Source organism: Melanerpes formicivorus, unplaced genomic scaffold (genome assembly GCF_026170545.1).
Source record: "Melanerpes formicivorus ecotype bairdi unplaced genomic scaffold, bMelFor1.0.p_v2 SCAF_43, whole genome shotgun sequence".
NCBI classification, from domain to species: Eukaryota; Metazoa; Chordata; class Aves; order Piciformes; family Picidae; genus Melanerpes; species Melanerpes formicivorus.
The window spans coordinates 3,828,258-3,844,761 of NW_027142395.1; the positions used below are offsets into that span (position 1 = coordinate 3,828,258).

The following is a 16,504-nucleotide window of genomic DNA, read 5'->3' on the forward strand; positions in this document are numbered from 1 at the left end:
TTATTTCATGATTTGCAGCAAACATAATAAATACCTCTTTTGAGGCCAACCCAAACCTTTTCTCTGCTTCTGTTGCCCGTGGGAGTTTCCGTGGGAGCCAGATTCTGTGGTTGTGGGCAGGTATTTGCTTTTACATGTGATAAGACAGCTGCTTGACAAGTGTGTGTTGCTTTATCTTTTCTTTGGTATGCCTGGGCAGAGGGCACTGGCTGGAGGGGATGCCTTGGTGGATGGTGTCTGGCTGGCTTTAGGACAGCTGGAGCTGAGGCCGGAGAGTTGCCTCTGCTGAGCTGTCCCGACCTGATGGAGATAGCTTTGGGTGCAGCAACGTTTCCCACGCTGCGCATCGCGGGATCGGTATGTACCTTCTTGGGGTTAATACTTAACAGTCGTGAATGGGCTGGGTTGGGTTAGTTAGAGGGGGTTTGTTTTTCTAAGCTGTAAGAAACCAAGCACATGAGGCCTTTGTATCTTTTCTTCTTAGTTTCTATTGCTGCTTTCGGGAAAACAGTCGTCAACACCTTATTCTTGTAAATCGCTCGTTAATGCTCAGACTGCTTGAGGCAGGCGGAGCCATGGCCGGTCTGAAAAGCTGCCTATTTACTAAAAGCTTTTACTGGTAAATCCCCTCAAGTTTTGCCTTGCCATCAAAAGGAAGAGAAGTTTGGTGTGCCGGAGAGAGCAATAGTAAACATAACTCTGCTTGGCTGGCATGAGTAATAGATCCCCTCCCTGGAAGAAGTGCTTTGTTCTCTTGCTGAAGATGCCTGTTATGGGGAAGAGAGGGAGCACTTTGCCCTTTTTGCCTCCTTTTGCACTTTGACCTGTTGGTCAGGATTGATTATAAACCCAGATTCTAATTGCACTGCTTCTTATTTCACTGAACAAAGGTGTGTTGGCAAAGCTTTCTTGTGGTGGCTGGAGTCTCCAGGACAAGACTCGTGAAATAAAATGGTTGAGGAGGAAGCTAAGAGCTTACCTATGGAGCTGAGTGAGAAAGAAGGTGTGGAGAATAACGGATTTGTTCAGAATGAAGCATTTGATGACAAGGAGACCAATACCAGTAGCCAAGAAGAAATACCGAAGCCATGCATTGTTGGTGTGGACCCAATGGCTATAGAGGATCCGTTGCTAAAGCCTTATGCAGGGATGCCCAAGGAAGTCTTGCTGAAGTTCTCCAGCCAAGCCCGGTACAGAGTCACCAGGGAGATTCTCTTCTGGCTCATAATTGCTGCTGCTGTCATGCTTGTATGTGCTACAGTTGCAATTGTTGTTCTCTCCCCAAAGTGCCTAGACTGGTGGCAGGATAGTCCTATTTATCAGATCTATCCTCGTTCTTTTAAGGACAGCAACATGGATGGCAATGGGGATCTGAAAGGTGAGTGAATTTTCGTTCTTGATATGTGCAAGGATATGTGGCAGTCGTCTGTCTGTCAATATATGTGTGTGCATACTAACAAATAATATATGACCATATATTCCAATAGAGAAAGCCACCCTAATGGAGAAGGGAAGAAAAGTTCTCTGACTAATCATTAGTTGCAACTCACATTCTCATGAATAAACCTAGGAGTTGCTTGTTCAAGCTACTAAGTCCAGGCCTAGGCCTGTTTAGACATGTGGCTGAAAGCAGTAGCACAACTGACATTAAATAGCTACCCAGAACTGAGGTCAGCCAAGAGGATGGGCGCTGTTGACCACTTTGTCTTGGCTGCCTTCCCACGAGGAAAAGTGAGGAAAAAGAACACTGACAGAGTGAAGAGAAATTTGTTACTTTTATTCATTGCCTAGGTGTTTTTGAGCTCTTAGGAATGCATTGAGACTACTTGATACAAGAGGCAACGCTGCTCATCAGTAGCATAGCTACTGTTTCAGAAAAGGAAGGCTCAACACCATAATGGGCAATACATTTCTAAACAAAAAGTGCTGGCTATAATATGTGTCAGGAAGATAAAGATTTGGGTTTAAAAACACTAGGGGAGAATGGAGTGAGGTATTTGTATAGAAAACAGGAAAAAAGTCCGTGTGGCTTTTCATAAGGCAGGGAATACCTGGGGTCTTGGCATTGAAACTGTGCTTCCCTGTGGGTGGTCCTGAGGATTCATTGGTGGTCCTTGAATTGGGAAGGCAATGCTGTTACTGCATTTTCAGCAAATACAGGAGCTTGTTTCCAAAAGTAAGTGTTAAACTTAAAATATTTTTACAATACAGAATAGAGATTCGGTTTGATCCGATTTTGATTTTAATTCCTGCCTTATTTCCTGCTTGTCAAAGTGGCTTCGAATGGTTTTTATTTTATGACTTCATGCTGTCCTGAAGAAATGTCATGATTGCTTTGCTGCCTGAGGTCAGAGCAAAGGGGGTGGCTGTGTATGAAATGGCCCTGTGTGTCCTCTGACTGAGAGCCCGTGGCAAACTCTTTTAAAACATTTCTCTTGTAAAGAGATGATGTCCTTTTCTTTTAAACAGGTATCCAGGAAAAACTAGACCATATTACGTATTTGAACATAAAAATCATCTGGATCACTTCTTTTTTTAAGTCTCCATTGAAAGACTTTGGATATGGAGCTGAAGATTTCTATGATATTGATCCCATGTTTGGGTCAATGAGAGATTTTGAGGATCTGCTTGCAGCCATACATGACAAAGGTAAGCTGCAACTCTGAACAAAATGACTCTGGTAAAGATGTTCATTCATATTATAGACCTGTACCTTCTAGCATGAAGTTATCATCTGAGATTTCAGTTTGTGTGTCTGGAAATTCCCCCGTGGTGGTGTTGAGTAGGAACAGATGGAGGTGCCAGTGAAGGGTAGGCATTAGCTCCACAGCAAGCTAAGCTCTGATTGCTGTTTCCTGCCCTTGGGCACTGGGCGGTGCTGGGAACAGGGCTAAAGATGTTTAGAGCTACAGCAGCATCAGGCTGCTCTGTCCTCTGCAAGGCATGGGCCCCTCTGAGGATGATCATGGGTGATGGGCTGACATACTGCCTGTGCTCCTTGGTGCATGTGGTATGGGCATTGCTGGTCTGTGGGATCAAAGCTGAGTCGGTTCTGACTGAATTTTGTGACCAATGGGGCTGCTTGCTGAAGAAAGCAGGCAAACAGTGGCAGGGGTGGGAGTGAACATGGGCATCCTTCCTGCAATTTTATCCTCAGTTGGTGCACTGATGCTTTAGACAAATGTTTGCTCAGGTGTCTCCCCAAACAGCTGTTGGGCTGAATGGTAAATGGTTTGCCAGTTCCTTTGGAATTTCCTTTGGAATTTCAAAAGACTGTTTAGTCTTTAGGAAGACTGAGGAAGAACATGTGTTCACCGATTCTAGATCAGTGAAGTACCTTTCCCACCTGGGAGGTGGGAGGCAACTGTGGAAGTCAGAGTTAATGGAAGTGGTTCATGACAACACAGATCTCTGCTGATTTGTTTCTGCTCCCTTGTTTCCCTTCTCAGCAATGGGTTGTGGGTAACAATACCAGCAAGATGTGTCTCAGCTACTTGCAGGCTCCAGGTAGTCTAGGTGTACTGGTAACCTGGGGCTTTCTATGGTGGGTTTTCGCCTCTCTTTTGCCAGACCTCTGGGATGGAATAAACTCATTCACTCCTGATAATGCATTAATAAAAAAACATGTGAACTTTGTCTTAAAAGGCTAGATATAATGTTGTTTTTATGGTTTGATGTTTAAGGGCTAAAGGTGATAACGGATTTAATACCAAACCACACAAGCGACAAGCACCAATGGTTTCAGCTGAGTCGCAATCGGACTGGGAAATTCACAGACTATTACATCTGGCAGGACTGCATGCAGGATACTGGTTTGGTTGCTCCTCCAAACAACTGGGTAAGCACATGAAGGGACACATGCAAATCCCAAACTGGATGCAGGCTGCCACATACCAGAAGTAGTTATAACATAATTGCCCCTGTGTACATTGGGTCATAAATAACTGTTAATGAATGATCTAGTGCAGACTGAGATTTAAACAAACCAGGGGGGAAGAGCTCCTGCTTCAAACAGAATTTCTTTGTTTTTAATGGCTTTTGTTTCTTTACATCACTGTTACCTCTTCACTCCTTAGTAGTTGTGCCCAAGCAGTTCGCATGTGCCTTCATCTGTGTCTGGGTACTCTGCTTTAGAAACTCCATCTCAGCACTTTTGAAATCATACCTGGTGGAGAGGGTTAAAAACCCAGTAGGTTCTTGGCTTTTTTCTGGAAGGTGGTCAGACCAGCTTTATTTATTTGAATTTTTGAACTGAGGAGTACATGCTTAGAAACTTGTGTATTCTAAGAACTCAAGGTGGAACAGTTAGTGTAATTTCTCTTTAAACTTACAGTCAGGAGCTGTCTTAGCTTTTGGAATATTTTCACAGAATCACAGTATCGCCAAGGTGGGAAGAGACCTCAAAGATCATCAAGGCCAACCTGTCACCACAGACCTCATGACTAGACCATGACACCAAGTGCCACGTCCAATCCTCTCTTGAACACCTTCAGGGATGGTGACTCCACCACCTCCCTGGGCAGCCCATTCCAATGACGAATGACTCGCTCAGTGAAGATCTTCCTCCTCACCTTGAGCCTAAACTTCCCCTGGTACAGCTTGAGACTGTGTCCTCTTGTTCTGGTGCTGGTTGCTTGAGAGAAGAGACCAACCCCCTCCTGGCTACAACCACCCTTCAGGGAGTTGTAGACAGCAATAAGGTCTCCCCTGAGCCTCCTCTTCTCCAGGCTAAACAATCCCAGGTCCCTCAGCCTCTCCTCGTAGGGCTTGTGCTCAAGGCCTCTCCAGCCTCATTGCCCTTCTCTGGACGCATTCAAATGTCTCAATGGCCTTCTTAAACTGAGGGGCCCAGAACTGGACACAGTACTCAAGGTGCAGCCTAAACAATGAAGAGTACAGGGGAACAATGACTTCCCTGCTCCTGCTGGCCACACTGTTCTTGATGTAGGCCAGGATGCCATTGGCCGCCTTGGCCACCTGGGCACACTGCTGGCTCATATTCAGGTGGCTGTCGATCAGCACCCCCAGGTCCCTTTCTATTTGGCAGCTCTCCAGCCACTCTGACTCCAGCCTATAGCTCTGCATGGGGTTGTTGTGGCCAAAGTGCAGCACCAGGCACTTGGATTTGTTAAATGTCATCTTGTTGGACTCTGCTCATCTGTCCAGGCGGTCAAGGTCCCTCTGCAGAACCCTTCTGCCCTCTAATAGATCAACATCTGCTCCCAACTTGGTGTCATCTGCAAATTTGCTGATGACTGACTCAATCCCCTCGTCCAGATCATCAATGAAGATATTAGAGGATGGGGCCCAGCACTGATTCCTGGGGGACACCACTAGTGATATACGCCTAGAATAAAGTTAACAGTTGAACATGCTGACTTGTTGGCGCTTCAAAGGGATTATACCATATTGCAGAAAGCTGTAAGTTAACTAAAGCTATTTTCAATAAGTTTTAGGAAAAACAAATCCAAAAGAGGTGTTCACATTCATGTTTGCCCCTCTGTGCTGAATAATTCCCAGGGAAAGTCTACTAAAAAACAAGTAAACAAAAAAACTAACCACCACCAACCAAACAAAACCAAACCATATGGTGAAGCATGACTAGAAAAGCAGCAACTAGCAGGAGGAGCAAGTGTAAAACAAGTACTAAAATCTACTGTAAACCTAGTTCCCTGATCAGGCATTTTGTGCTTTATTGTGTGTTTGTAGTACACCACATCTTAAAGTGTTCGTTGCACTAAATGATTTTTCTCCCTCCCTTGTATGAGCAGGTGAGTCTCTTTGGGAACTCCAGCTGGCAGTTTGATGATGTGAGGAAGCAATGTTACTTTCATCAGTTTGGAAAAGAACAGCCAGACTTAAATTTTCGCAGCTTTGCTGTTCAGCAAGAAATCCATGTAAGTATGTAACCCTCTGCTGTAGCACCACCAGCAGAACAGCTTTTTCTTCACTTAATTTCTCTGATAATTTGTGCTATATGGTCTACAGTGTAGTTGTAACTAATTCAAGCATTGCAGTATATGTAAACAATTGGAACTAAAAGGTGTCCCAAAGAAACCAACAGAAAAAACCCGCCCAAAACCAAACCAAAAAACCCCCAAGCCAGCCAACCAAACCAAACCAAACAACCCAAACCCACAATAACCCTCCCAATGAAAAAAAGTGGAAGTACTGGCTGTGGGGGGTGGTGCAGTTCTCTGGATTTTAAGAAGGTAGACTATTGCTTTTTTGCTGCCTTAAGTCCCCTACTGTCACAAGATCTTGATGGGGTATTGGCACAACAGGCTATTGCACATTAAAAGGAGCTCTCTTTCTCTTTCTCTTCCTACTAAAGGCTTTCTTAAAGTTGCTTTCTTGTTTGGTGAACCCCCTACTTTTCAGCCTAACCTTATTTGCAGACTGTTCATACTTAGCTGAGCCAAAGCTGTCCTTCAGCTGAAGTAGCTTCTCCCATCCTTCTTTATGCTTATTTGATTTTCAGTGCTGTCAACATACCCCTTCAGCTTTTGTTACGAGCTGGTCTTTTCCACTCTTTCCCAGTGAGAGACTCCCCATCCCTTCCTTTAGCTATTAATCTGCTCCTTACAGTGCTTCTGGCCTGAAATCTTGCTCAAATTCAACAAACTGAACAGAGAAGATGCCTGGCCAGAATCTTGTACAGTGCATAGGTACTTCTTCTATGCCTTAGGATTGCTGTTTCTTGCCTTGACATTGGTGCTAGTGTGGAAAGTAAAGCAGCTCCTGCACCAAAGCCTGTCCTGAAGCAGAGCTGAATGACTCAAGTGGAGAGGTTTTTATCTCCGTTGATTCAAGGAGCTGTTAATTAGCAAGTCAGATGTGAAGATGGCATTCTGTTTGGGCAAAAAGATGTTTGGTTTTCAAGAAAGCAAGTTAATGCTGATTGGAATTAGAAGAGATGCCTGGACTTGTGGATAAGGGGAAGATAGTGAGTTTCGATCTGTCTTCCATCTGTGTTCTTACTTCATGTACTTAAAACACAATTCAATAGCTGTCTGGAAAAAAAAGTCTTTGTTCTCAGATGAAGAAAAGTACCTGATCTGAATGTTTGCAGAAACCACTCAAAAGGGACTGAGCTTCAGGGTTCTTTGTGAAACTAGAGCAATTAAAACTGTAGTAAGATGACAGCTGCTGAAGGAGGATGTAATTGTATTGAACTCACTAACCCCTGAATTTCATAATGAAATTACGAATTGGTAGCAGTTACCTTGAATGATAATTTTTCGTGTTCCTGCAAATCAACAAATAAGCCTGAAAAACACAAAACCATAAACATCAGTCAAGAGAGAACAAATGCTTTAAAAGTTTTATTGTATGAAAGGAAAATCAGTGGCACACGGGCTGCGTGGAATAACATTTGAACCAATATGTTCTAATTGCGTGTAGCCATGGTAGGTATTCACCGACAACAGCTCCTACCACCAGCCCAATTGTTCTGATGGGTTAAGGGCTTTCAGTGAGGTGTGTCTTGGCTTTGGTATCATGAATTAGGGAGAAACAATACGACATGCTGTATTTGGATCTTAGTGTGACAGGAGACTGACATGATTTACTTTAATCTCCAGTAAAATGTGAAGTACAAGTTTAACAAGTTGTTACCCACTAGTATTTCCTAACAGATTTAGTTTTCTTTTCAAGCACATGCTGTTGTGAACGGGGTGGACTCACTTGGACTTACCAGATTTTACTTTTGTCTAGGATATTATCAAATTTTGGCTCGGCAAAGGAATTGATGGATTTAGCTTCGGTGCTGTGAAATTTCTGTTAGAAGCAACTCATCTCCGTGATGAGCCTCAAGTGAACAAGTCCCTGAATCCTGTAATGTATATGTTCTCTCAGCCCTTTCCCCCCATATTTCCTGCTGGGCCAAGAGACTGTCTCTTTTTACTCTTTCAAGTCTTAATTGTGGCTTTAGGAAGGCTGGATCAACCTGTCTCTTGGAAAGCAGGTGGCTCCTGGACACTGTGCAGACAGAGCACATACAAGATGACCCTGGGGTGAGGGTGTAGGTCACTGGGACATACCTGCACACAGGAGCTCTGTAGGTGGGAGGAGAAGGAGAGAATCACAGAATGGTGGGGATTGGAACGGACCTCCAGAGATCACCTAGTCCAACACCCCTGCTAAAGCAGGTCTGCCTAGATCAGGCCACACAGGAATGTGTCCAGGTGGATTTGGAATGTCTCCAGAGAAGGAAGACTCCAAAACCTTCCTGGGCTCTGCCACCCTCAAAGTAAAGAAGTTTTCCCCTGTATTTAAGTTTAAATTTTCAATTTGTATTCTAGAAATACCAGTTCTGTGCTTTTATAGTTGATGGGTTGACTTTGGGGAGCTCAGTTCTTACCTGCTTGGGATTCCAGAGCAGTCACTAGCGGGTATTCTACGTTCCTGCTAGGAGTCAGAGCAAAACAAAAAAACCTCACGTATTGGCAGTATGTCAGGGTGAGAGGTAGCTCGGAGTTGAACACTGCATAAAACTGTTGAGCCCCACAAGCATCACTGTCTTACAAGTTACTGAAACAATTGTGCCCATCTCTCTAGCCTGGTGTGTGCGGCCACAGCACCTGCTGTGCTTCCTGCTCCAGGTGGGCTTGAGTGGTTAGTGAACTTTCCCTCTTGAAGGACAGAATCCAAAATAATCATCCCTCCAGCATGTCTTTGAAGTTCCCCAAGTTCAGACCTGTGTGGTCAGTGTTGGTATGCTAAACGAATGTCATCTAAAATTTATCTCTACTGGTGCAAATGTTGCAGGAAAGGATGAAAATAATTTGGAGAGTTCTGAAATCTAAAATATTGATTAACTAATGGGAAATATTGCCTTCTAATTTAAGGAGAGTATCACAGACTATTCTCAGCTCTACCATGACTACACTACCAGGCAAGTTGGAATGCATGATATCATCCGTAGCTTCCGTCAAACCATGAATCAGTTCAGCACTGAACCTGGCCAATACAGGTAATCATTATTACAACTAGTGAATTCTTCTCTAATATTTGACACTCTCTTGCTAGCAATGAATTCTGTCAATAACATAACATGCCATAAAAAGTCTTCCTCAAATGCAGGTAGCAGGGCAGAGGCTATACTGCCTCTTCTCCAGTGGGTGAAGGGAAGGAAATGAATTGGCCTTGGTATCTGTGCTGTATCCGTGGACTGTACCAAAGCAAGCAGAAAGGGGAACCAGTGCTGAGGGGAAGGAAGGATCACCTCCACTGAGCAGCTGGCAAAACTCCTCTTAATGCAACCCAGGATACTATTGGTCATCTTTGCTCCAAGGGCACACTGTTGGTTCATCTTCAACTTGAGGGACCCCCCATGTCCTTTTCTGTGAAGAGCATGGAAATGGCTGGAATGAAATGTGTGGATATGCACTCAGAAAGATAAGAATCCAGTCAGATACTCACAGCCTTTTGTTTACTCATTTGGTTTTCCTCCAGACATTTTCAAGACATATTCCTCCTTGTCTACTTTACAAAATACTGTTTCTCCATGTTAATCTTTTTTTTGATGATGAGGAGGGAAGGGAACATAATTCATTATGCTGTGCTGTTTTCTATATGTGTCCAACACCATTTCTAGCTCCCTTCTGCTCAGTGCAAACCAAGAATGAGCCAAAAAAGGTACTTTTGTACTTCTTTGTAGATTCATGGCTTCCGATACTGATGAAAAGGAAGATATTGAAGCAGCAATGATGTATTATGGGACACCTTTTATCCAAGAAGCAGATTTCCCCTTAAATTTCAACTTAATTAACATGAAAAATCTATCAGGCAACAGTATTTTTCAAGCTGTGAACTTGTGGATGAAAAACATGCCTGCAGGAAAATGGGCAAACTGGCTGGTAAGAGACAAACTCCTATAGGAAGGGCTTGTTCCTATAGGTGATAGTTCCCCTTACAGTCCTTCCTTGCTGAAGATTTCAAGTACCAGGCACCCGACCCCATGGCTGAGTAGATCTCCATGTGAAGCTCTCAGCTGCTGTAGTTGCAGTCATTGGCATTGGCCAGATGGGTGGTGGTTCTGCCCTTGGTAACAGGTATGCTCCCTGTGCAAGGGTGACAGAAGGGAATTTATGATTATGCCTCTCCCTCAGTGTCTCCAGGGTAGTATGGGACATTGGCTTGAACCACAGGTGAGAATGGGATTGGTACATTGCTCTTTGCCTGTAAACTGACTCAGCGTGATGGATTCTAGAGCCACCTCCAGGGCCCAGAGAAGCACAGGGCATGCAGCTGAGGGCAGTTAACTTAGAACTTTGCTGGCCTTTGCTGGGAAGCACATCTGGGATGTGCAAGAGTCCTTTTCAAAACAAGCACAACCTTCACATAGCAGAGAAAATGGCAGACATCTGAAGGAACTGTAATCATGGAGACCTGTTATTTTGTCATCTCCCTTCAGTTCTATCTCATGTGCTGCTGGCAGGGCATCTGTGTGCGCTAAATTATTTGGGGTAGAATTCAAGATAAAGGCAATTGCTCTTGTGGGCCTGAAGGGGAAATAAAAACAACCTACTACCTTGTTAAATGAGTTAATCAATTTCACAAAGGCAGGGAATTTGATAGTGTGTTTGACAAGGGATGACGTTTTCAGGTTGGAAGCCCTAATGCTGCTCGGATTTCATCTCGGATTGGGAAGGAGTATGTCAATGTTATGAACATGCTGCTTTTAACCCTCCCTGGTACTCCTGTAACTTACTATGGTGAAGAAATAGGTATGGAGAACATTGCATCAGAAAACGTAAGTGAAGAGCATATGAACTCTGATCCCATTCTCTTGCTCTGAGTAAGGGAACTTTCAAAATTGCAAGTTTTGTTTTGTTAACTAAACCCAGCCTTTCTCACTGCTCACATGGTTTTCTGTGTTTCCCATGTCAAAAACATTGGACAGCACATGGAAACAGCTAGGCCAGAGAGCACAACTACGGGCTTTGTGCATGCCTGAACTGCTTGACTGCAGTCATGGTCCCCAGTTTCTGTTTTCTGCCAGATCAGTTCTTGCATGGTGTGCAGTGGTTTTGCTTCACTTCAGCAGAAAGGGTGGAAAGTGCCAACACCAGGCCTGGCCTAGTGGTTAGAAGAGGTGTCATCCAAGGCAAGAGGAACCAAGTTACTGTCTCCTTTCTATAGAAGTACCCTAACAACTATATCAAAATCCATTATTTCCTCACATTTCATTAAAGGAAATCAGAGCTCATGAGAGCTGTAGCTACAGTCACCACCTCCTGCAGACTGTTTTGCTCTGACGATGCAAAGGCACCTAGGCCACAGTCCTCTACAAGGTGCCCAAGCTTTCATGAAGGGATTTCCAGAAAGGGTGGATGCATGCACCAGCACCAGCTTAGTGGTACTGCCTGGTGGCAAGCAGAAGTGGCTTCTGTCATGCAGGGTTTTATGCTTTGTCTTTTAGACCCCTTTCTATAAAGGGTTTAGATACCTGAGCCTAGGAGCCAGATGCTTACCTCACTTCATGACAGTATGTTTCTCAGACTACCGAAATGTTCCTAAGTGAGGGGTCAAGGGCTTACAACAACAGTCTGTGCCTTTCACAGCCTACTAACCTGCCTAACTTAAAAGCTGTCACATTTAGCCCATGTAATTTCTTGTCTCTTCCCTGACCTTGGCGTCTGTGATGTCTCATTGTCCAAGATGTATAAGCATGACTGGAAAAGGTCATGCCCAAGAGGGGAACAGTTTAGCTCTGTCTCTCATGACGATATTTGAGCATCATGAGAACATGGTCCTATGGCAGGTTAGTTTCACTGTGGAAAGCCTCTTAGGAAACGAGATAGACTCTGATGATGTTACTAACAGTACTGGCTAGCTTTGTATCAAAAGAGGTACTTGAGGCACAGGATTATCACTGGGTTTGTCTGATTCAGACATGAGGAAGCAATTCTCAGATTTAAAAAGAAAGCCTGGGTCAAAGTATCTCCTGCATTTTCTTCCTGCTGGTGATTACAGCTGATAGACCCCTATTCTTATTCTTCAGAAAAATGGCTTGCCCTTGACTCCTCAGGGTTTACTGTCTTCTAGTGGCTACCCTGTGGCATATGGCTTTGTAACAGTACAGAAACACTTTTCACACAATCTGAAGAGGAGGATTCCCTGATTAACAGGTGTCTTAGAAAGACAGAGAGTATTTGCTGAGGTTTTGGGTTGTAGCCCCAAGCATTTGAAACACTTCAAGGAAAGCTAAAAGTGGTAAAGATGAAAGAGTGTTACCAGTTGAAAATTCAGAACTACTCTTTTCCCCCCACCCCCCCTGCTTTTCAGAAGATGCTAAAAGGAAAAACCCATTATTTCTAATGTCACACAGCAGAGTGACAATTTCTTTTGATGAGCTGCTGTTCTGACAGGTTGTTTTGAAAAGTGCCCTTTATTAAAAAAAACAGTTTTCATGGAAAGCAAACACTCCAAGTATGTGCAAAATATTTGATGCCCTCTTATATAATTAAATTTAAGTGTCAGATCTTTTGGCAGCTCTTCAGTAACAATAGGGAAGCTTTTTCAGAATTTTCCTGAATTCTTCAAAATGAGAATTTCAGACTTCTTACATTGACAGTTTTTAATCAGCTAAATGCTGGTTTTCAATAAAGTTTTCACACTTGGAAATAATTTCATTTTTCTAACACAAATAGTCTTGTCCAAATTGTACCTTTTGCAAATGTAAGCTTGAAGAGTTCTAAGGTGAAAAGTGGGATGGTTACAAAAGAACAGACACTGAATAAATGCTTTTATTAGTTGTTTATAATTATTTTAACTGTGTCTCTTTTTAGGGCTCTCCTCTTTGCTCACTGCATGTCTAGTTGTTTATCAAAATATTCTAGTTGTCATTAGTAAACTTTCATCCAACCATATGTTGCAAAGAGAAGACAACTCTAGTAGAAGCCATGACACATTTTACCCAGTGCTCTGTATACAGAGAGTCACAGACTGGTTAGGGCTGGAAAAGGTCTTTAAAATCAAGTCCAACTGCTAAGCTAATACTACCCAAGTCCCTAAGTGCCCATGTCCCTAAGTGCCATGTCCATGTCTTTAAAACACCTCCACAGGGATGGTGACTTGCCCACTTCCCTGCACAGCTTCTTCCAATGCTTGACAACCCTTTCAGTGAAGAATTTTTTCCCAATGTTCAATTGACACCCCCCGCCCCCCCCCCAGTGAAACCTGAGGCTACCTCCCTTATGAGGAAAGGCTTGAGGGAGCTGGGTCTGTTTTAGCTTGTAGGAGTTGGAGGGATGACCTCATTAATGTTTATAAATATGTCAAGGCCAAGTGTCAGGAGGATGGAACCAGGCTCTGCTCAGAGGCAACAGGTGCAAGCTGGAGCACAAGAGGAAAAACTTCTTCACTGTAAGGGTGACATAATACTGGAACAGGCTGCCATACTGGTTGTGAAGTCTCCTCTGGAGACATTCAAAACCCACCTGGATGCCATCATGTGTGACCTATCCTAGGTGGTCCTGCTTTAGTAGGGGCATTGGACTAGACAGTCTTTCAAGGTCCCTTCCAACCCCTAATGTCCTGTAATTTCGTCTTGTCTATCCCTTCTTACCTGGGATAAGAAGACGACCCCCACAGGTAAGACCATCTATTCTTAATTTCAGGAACTGTCTTGATTCCTATTTTTGCCTTAGATTTAGAGAGGGGTTACACCCTTTTACTAAGTTTTAACTTAAAGAAAGCAATACTGATTGCTGATTGTTTGGAAGTGAAGCTCACAGTATCACAGTATCATGTACGAGTCAGGGGATAACTTCTCAATATAATAATCACCACCTTCATTTTTCAGGCAACCTTTCCAGAGAAATCCCCCATGCAGTGGGATGGCAAAGCTAATGCTGGTTTTACTGACGGCAACAGTAGCTGGTTACCTGTTAACTCTGACTACCAAAGTGTAAATGTTGAAGTAGGTATCTATGTGTGTGACAAACTAATTGTCTAAAAATATTTTATTGTATGTATTTTGCCCTGGCTTCTTTTACTTAGTGGCCAAGGCATCAGGCCCAGGCATCATGGATTTAGGAAGGGCAGGTCCTGCCTCACCAACCTGATCTCCTTCTATGATCAGGTGACCCGTCTGGTGGGTGTGGGGAGGCCTGTGGATGTGGTCTACCTGGACTTCAGCAAGGCCTTTGACACCATCCCCCACAGCAAACTCCTGGCCAAGCTGTCAGCCCGTGGATTGGACGGGAGCCCACTGCACTGGGTTAGGAACTGGCTGGATGGCCGAGCCCAGAGAGTGGTGGTGAATTGTGCCACATCCAGCTGGCAACCAGTCACTAGTGGTGTGCCCCCAGCATCAGTGCTGGGTCCTGTTCTCTTTAACATCTGTATTGATGATCTGGATGAGGGCATTGAGTCGACCATCAGTAAATTTGCAGATGACACCAAGCTGGGGGCAGGAGTTGATCTGCTGGAGGGTAGAGAGGCTCTGCAGAGGGACCTCGACAGGCTGGACAGATGGGCAGAATCCAACAGCATGAGATTTAACACATCCAAGTGCCAGGTTCTGCACATTGGCCACAACAACCCCACGCAGTGCTACAGGCTGGGGTCAGAGTGGCTGGAGAGCGGCCAGGCAGAGAGGAACCGGGGGGTGCTGGTTGATGGTAGGCTGAACATGAGCCTGCAGTGTGCCCAGGCTGCCAAGAGGGCCAATGGCATCCTGGCCTGCATCAGGAACAGTGTGGCCAGCAGGAGCAGGGAGGTCATTCTGCCCCTGCACACTGCACTGGTTAGGCCACACCTCGAGTCCTGTGTCCAGTTCTGGGCCTCTCAGTTTAGGAAGGATGTTGACTTGCTGGAACAAGCCCAGAGAAGGGCAACAAAGTTGGTGAGGGGTTTGGAACACAAGCCATATGAGGAGAGGCTGAGGGAGCTGGGGTTGCTTAGCCTGGAGAGGAGGAGACTCAGGGGTGACCTTATCACTCTCTACAACTATCTGAAGGGAGGTTGTAGACAGGCGGATGTGGGTCTCTTCTCTCAGGCAGCTAGTACCAGAACAAGAGGACACAGTCTCAGGCTGTGCCAGGGGAGGTTTAGACTGGCTGTTAGGAAGAAGTTCTATACAGAGAGAGTGATTGCCCACTGGAATGGGCTGCCCAGGGAGGTGGTGGAGTCGCCGTCATTGGAGGTGTTCAGGAGGAGACTTGATGGGGTGCTTGGTGCCATGGGATAGTTGATTAGGTGGGTTGGATTGGTTGATGGGTTGGACATGATGATCTTGAAGGTCTCTTCCAACCTGGTTTGGTTTATTCTAAATAAAGGTTTATTCTAAATTTAAAAAAAAAAAAAAAGAAAAAGAAAATTGCAGTAGGAACAGATGCTTGTCAGCAAGGGGCCTACATAACCTGAATTCATTTAAACAGAGCAACTGCAGTTGTGATGTAGATGTGGCAATTTGGCTTTTTAACATCTTTTTAATAATTTTAAATTGAAATCTAGACTTTTTTTCTAACCTATTTACACTACTCTAGAAAGCACTGGCTATGTAGTAAGAATTTAACACAGACCATCGCTACCATAAGTAGAGCAGTGAATCAAACAGATTCTGCTAATCTATGGTGCTGACCAGAATTGAAGACAGAAACAATAAATCTAAGACAGGAAAAAGAGTAGAATAGAATAGAATAAACCTTGTGACTTTAGTAACTTAGACTCAGTGAGAAAAGTTCAATACCACCAAGCTTTGCATGGCTGTGGCTTTCTCCTGATTAAGTAGCATTGTAACAACTCTATGGGAGAAGAAAAATATGCCAGGGTTGTGGAAATTCTTTTAATGCCTGGTACCCACTGTCTCTGCCCCTCCACAAATGTCAAAGAAGTGCAGGAGAAAAAGAGATCTGCCCCTCCCCAGCAGCATTTACAGGCAAATATGAAGAGAGAATTGTCAAAATGGAGTTGTGAGAGGTGTGTTCTCAGCAGACTGTGGGGGTAGGAAACACTGTTTTCTACATCCAAAGCAGAGCAATGAACCTGTTGATGCTGACTGTTGCAGATTCAGAGGACCTTGTCCAACTCAACCCTGAATTTGTACAGACAGCTAACCCTGCTTCGCAGCGAGGAGCTTCCCATACATCGCGGGTGGATGTGCTACATCTGGAACGACAGCAACGTTTTTGTGTACGTGAGGGAACTGGATGGGCTAGAGAAAGTCTTTATGATGGTTCTCAATTTTGGACAGGAATCAATGATAGATCTGAAAGCTTTAGTTCCTAACCTTCCGTCTGAAGCTACTGTAAGACTAAGTACTAATTTCAGCAACACTGGGAAAGCTGTCAATACCAAACTAATTAAAACTGAAATGGGAGAAGGCCTGGTCCTTGAATATAAAACAGCAAAGCCTGTTCATACCATGGAAGCTTTTCAAGGAAATTGTTTTGTGGCAGAGAAATCTTGTTATTCCAGTGCCTTCAATTTACTCTACAGGTACTGTTAAGTGCAGGATTAGAATAGCCAAACTTTCAGATTAATTGAGAAAATG

At 44.1% G+C, this 16,504-nt stretch overlaps 1 protein-coding gene across 1 annotated transcript; it reads left to right on the forward strand.

Moving 5' to 3' along the window:
- The first annotated feature begins 233 nt into the window (after positions 1–233).
- Positions 234–16,459, forward strand: SLC3A1 (solute carrier family 3 member 1). The gene is made up of 11 exons (XM_068158872.1): positions 234–357; positions 891–1,378; positions 2,470–2,649; positions 3,684–3,838; positions 5,772–5,897; positions 7,717–7,836; positions 8,850–8,974; positions 9,662–9,860; positions 10,610–10,756; positions 13,811–13,927; positions 16,019–16,459. Exons 2-11 carry the CDS (start codon positions 952–954, stop codon positions 16,457–16,459), a joined length of 2,037 nt encoding a protein of 678 aa, XP_068014973.1. The 5' UTR covers positions 234–357; positions 891–951.
- Positions 16,460–16,504: the final 45 nt, after the last annotated feature.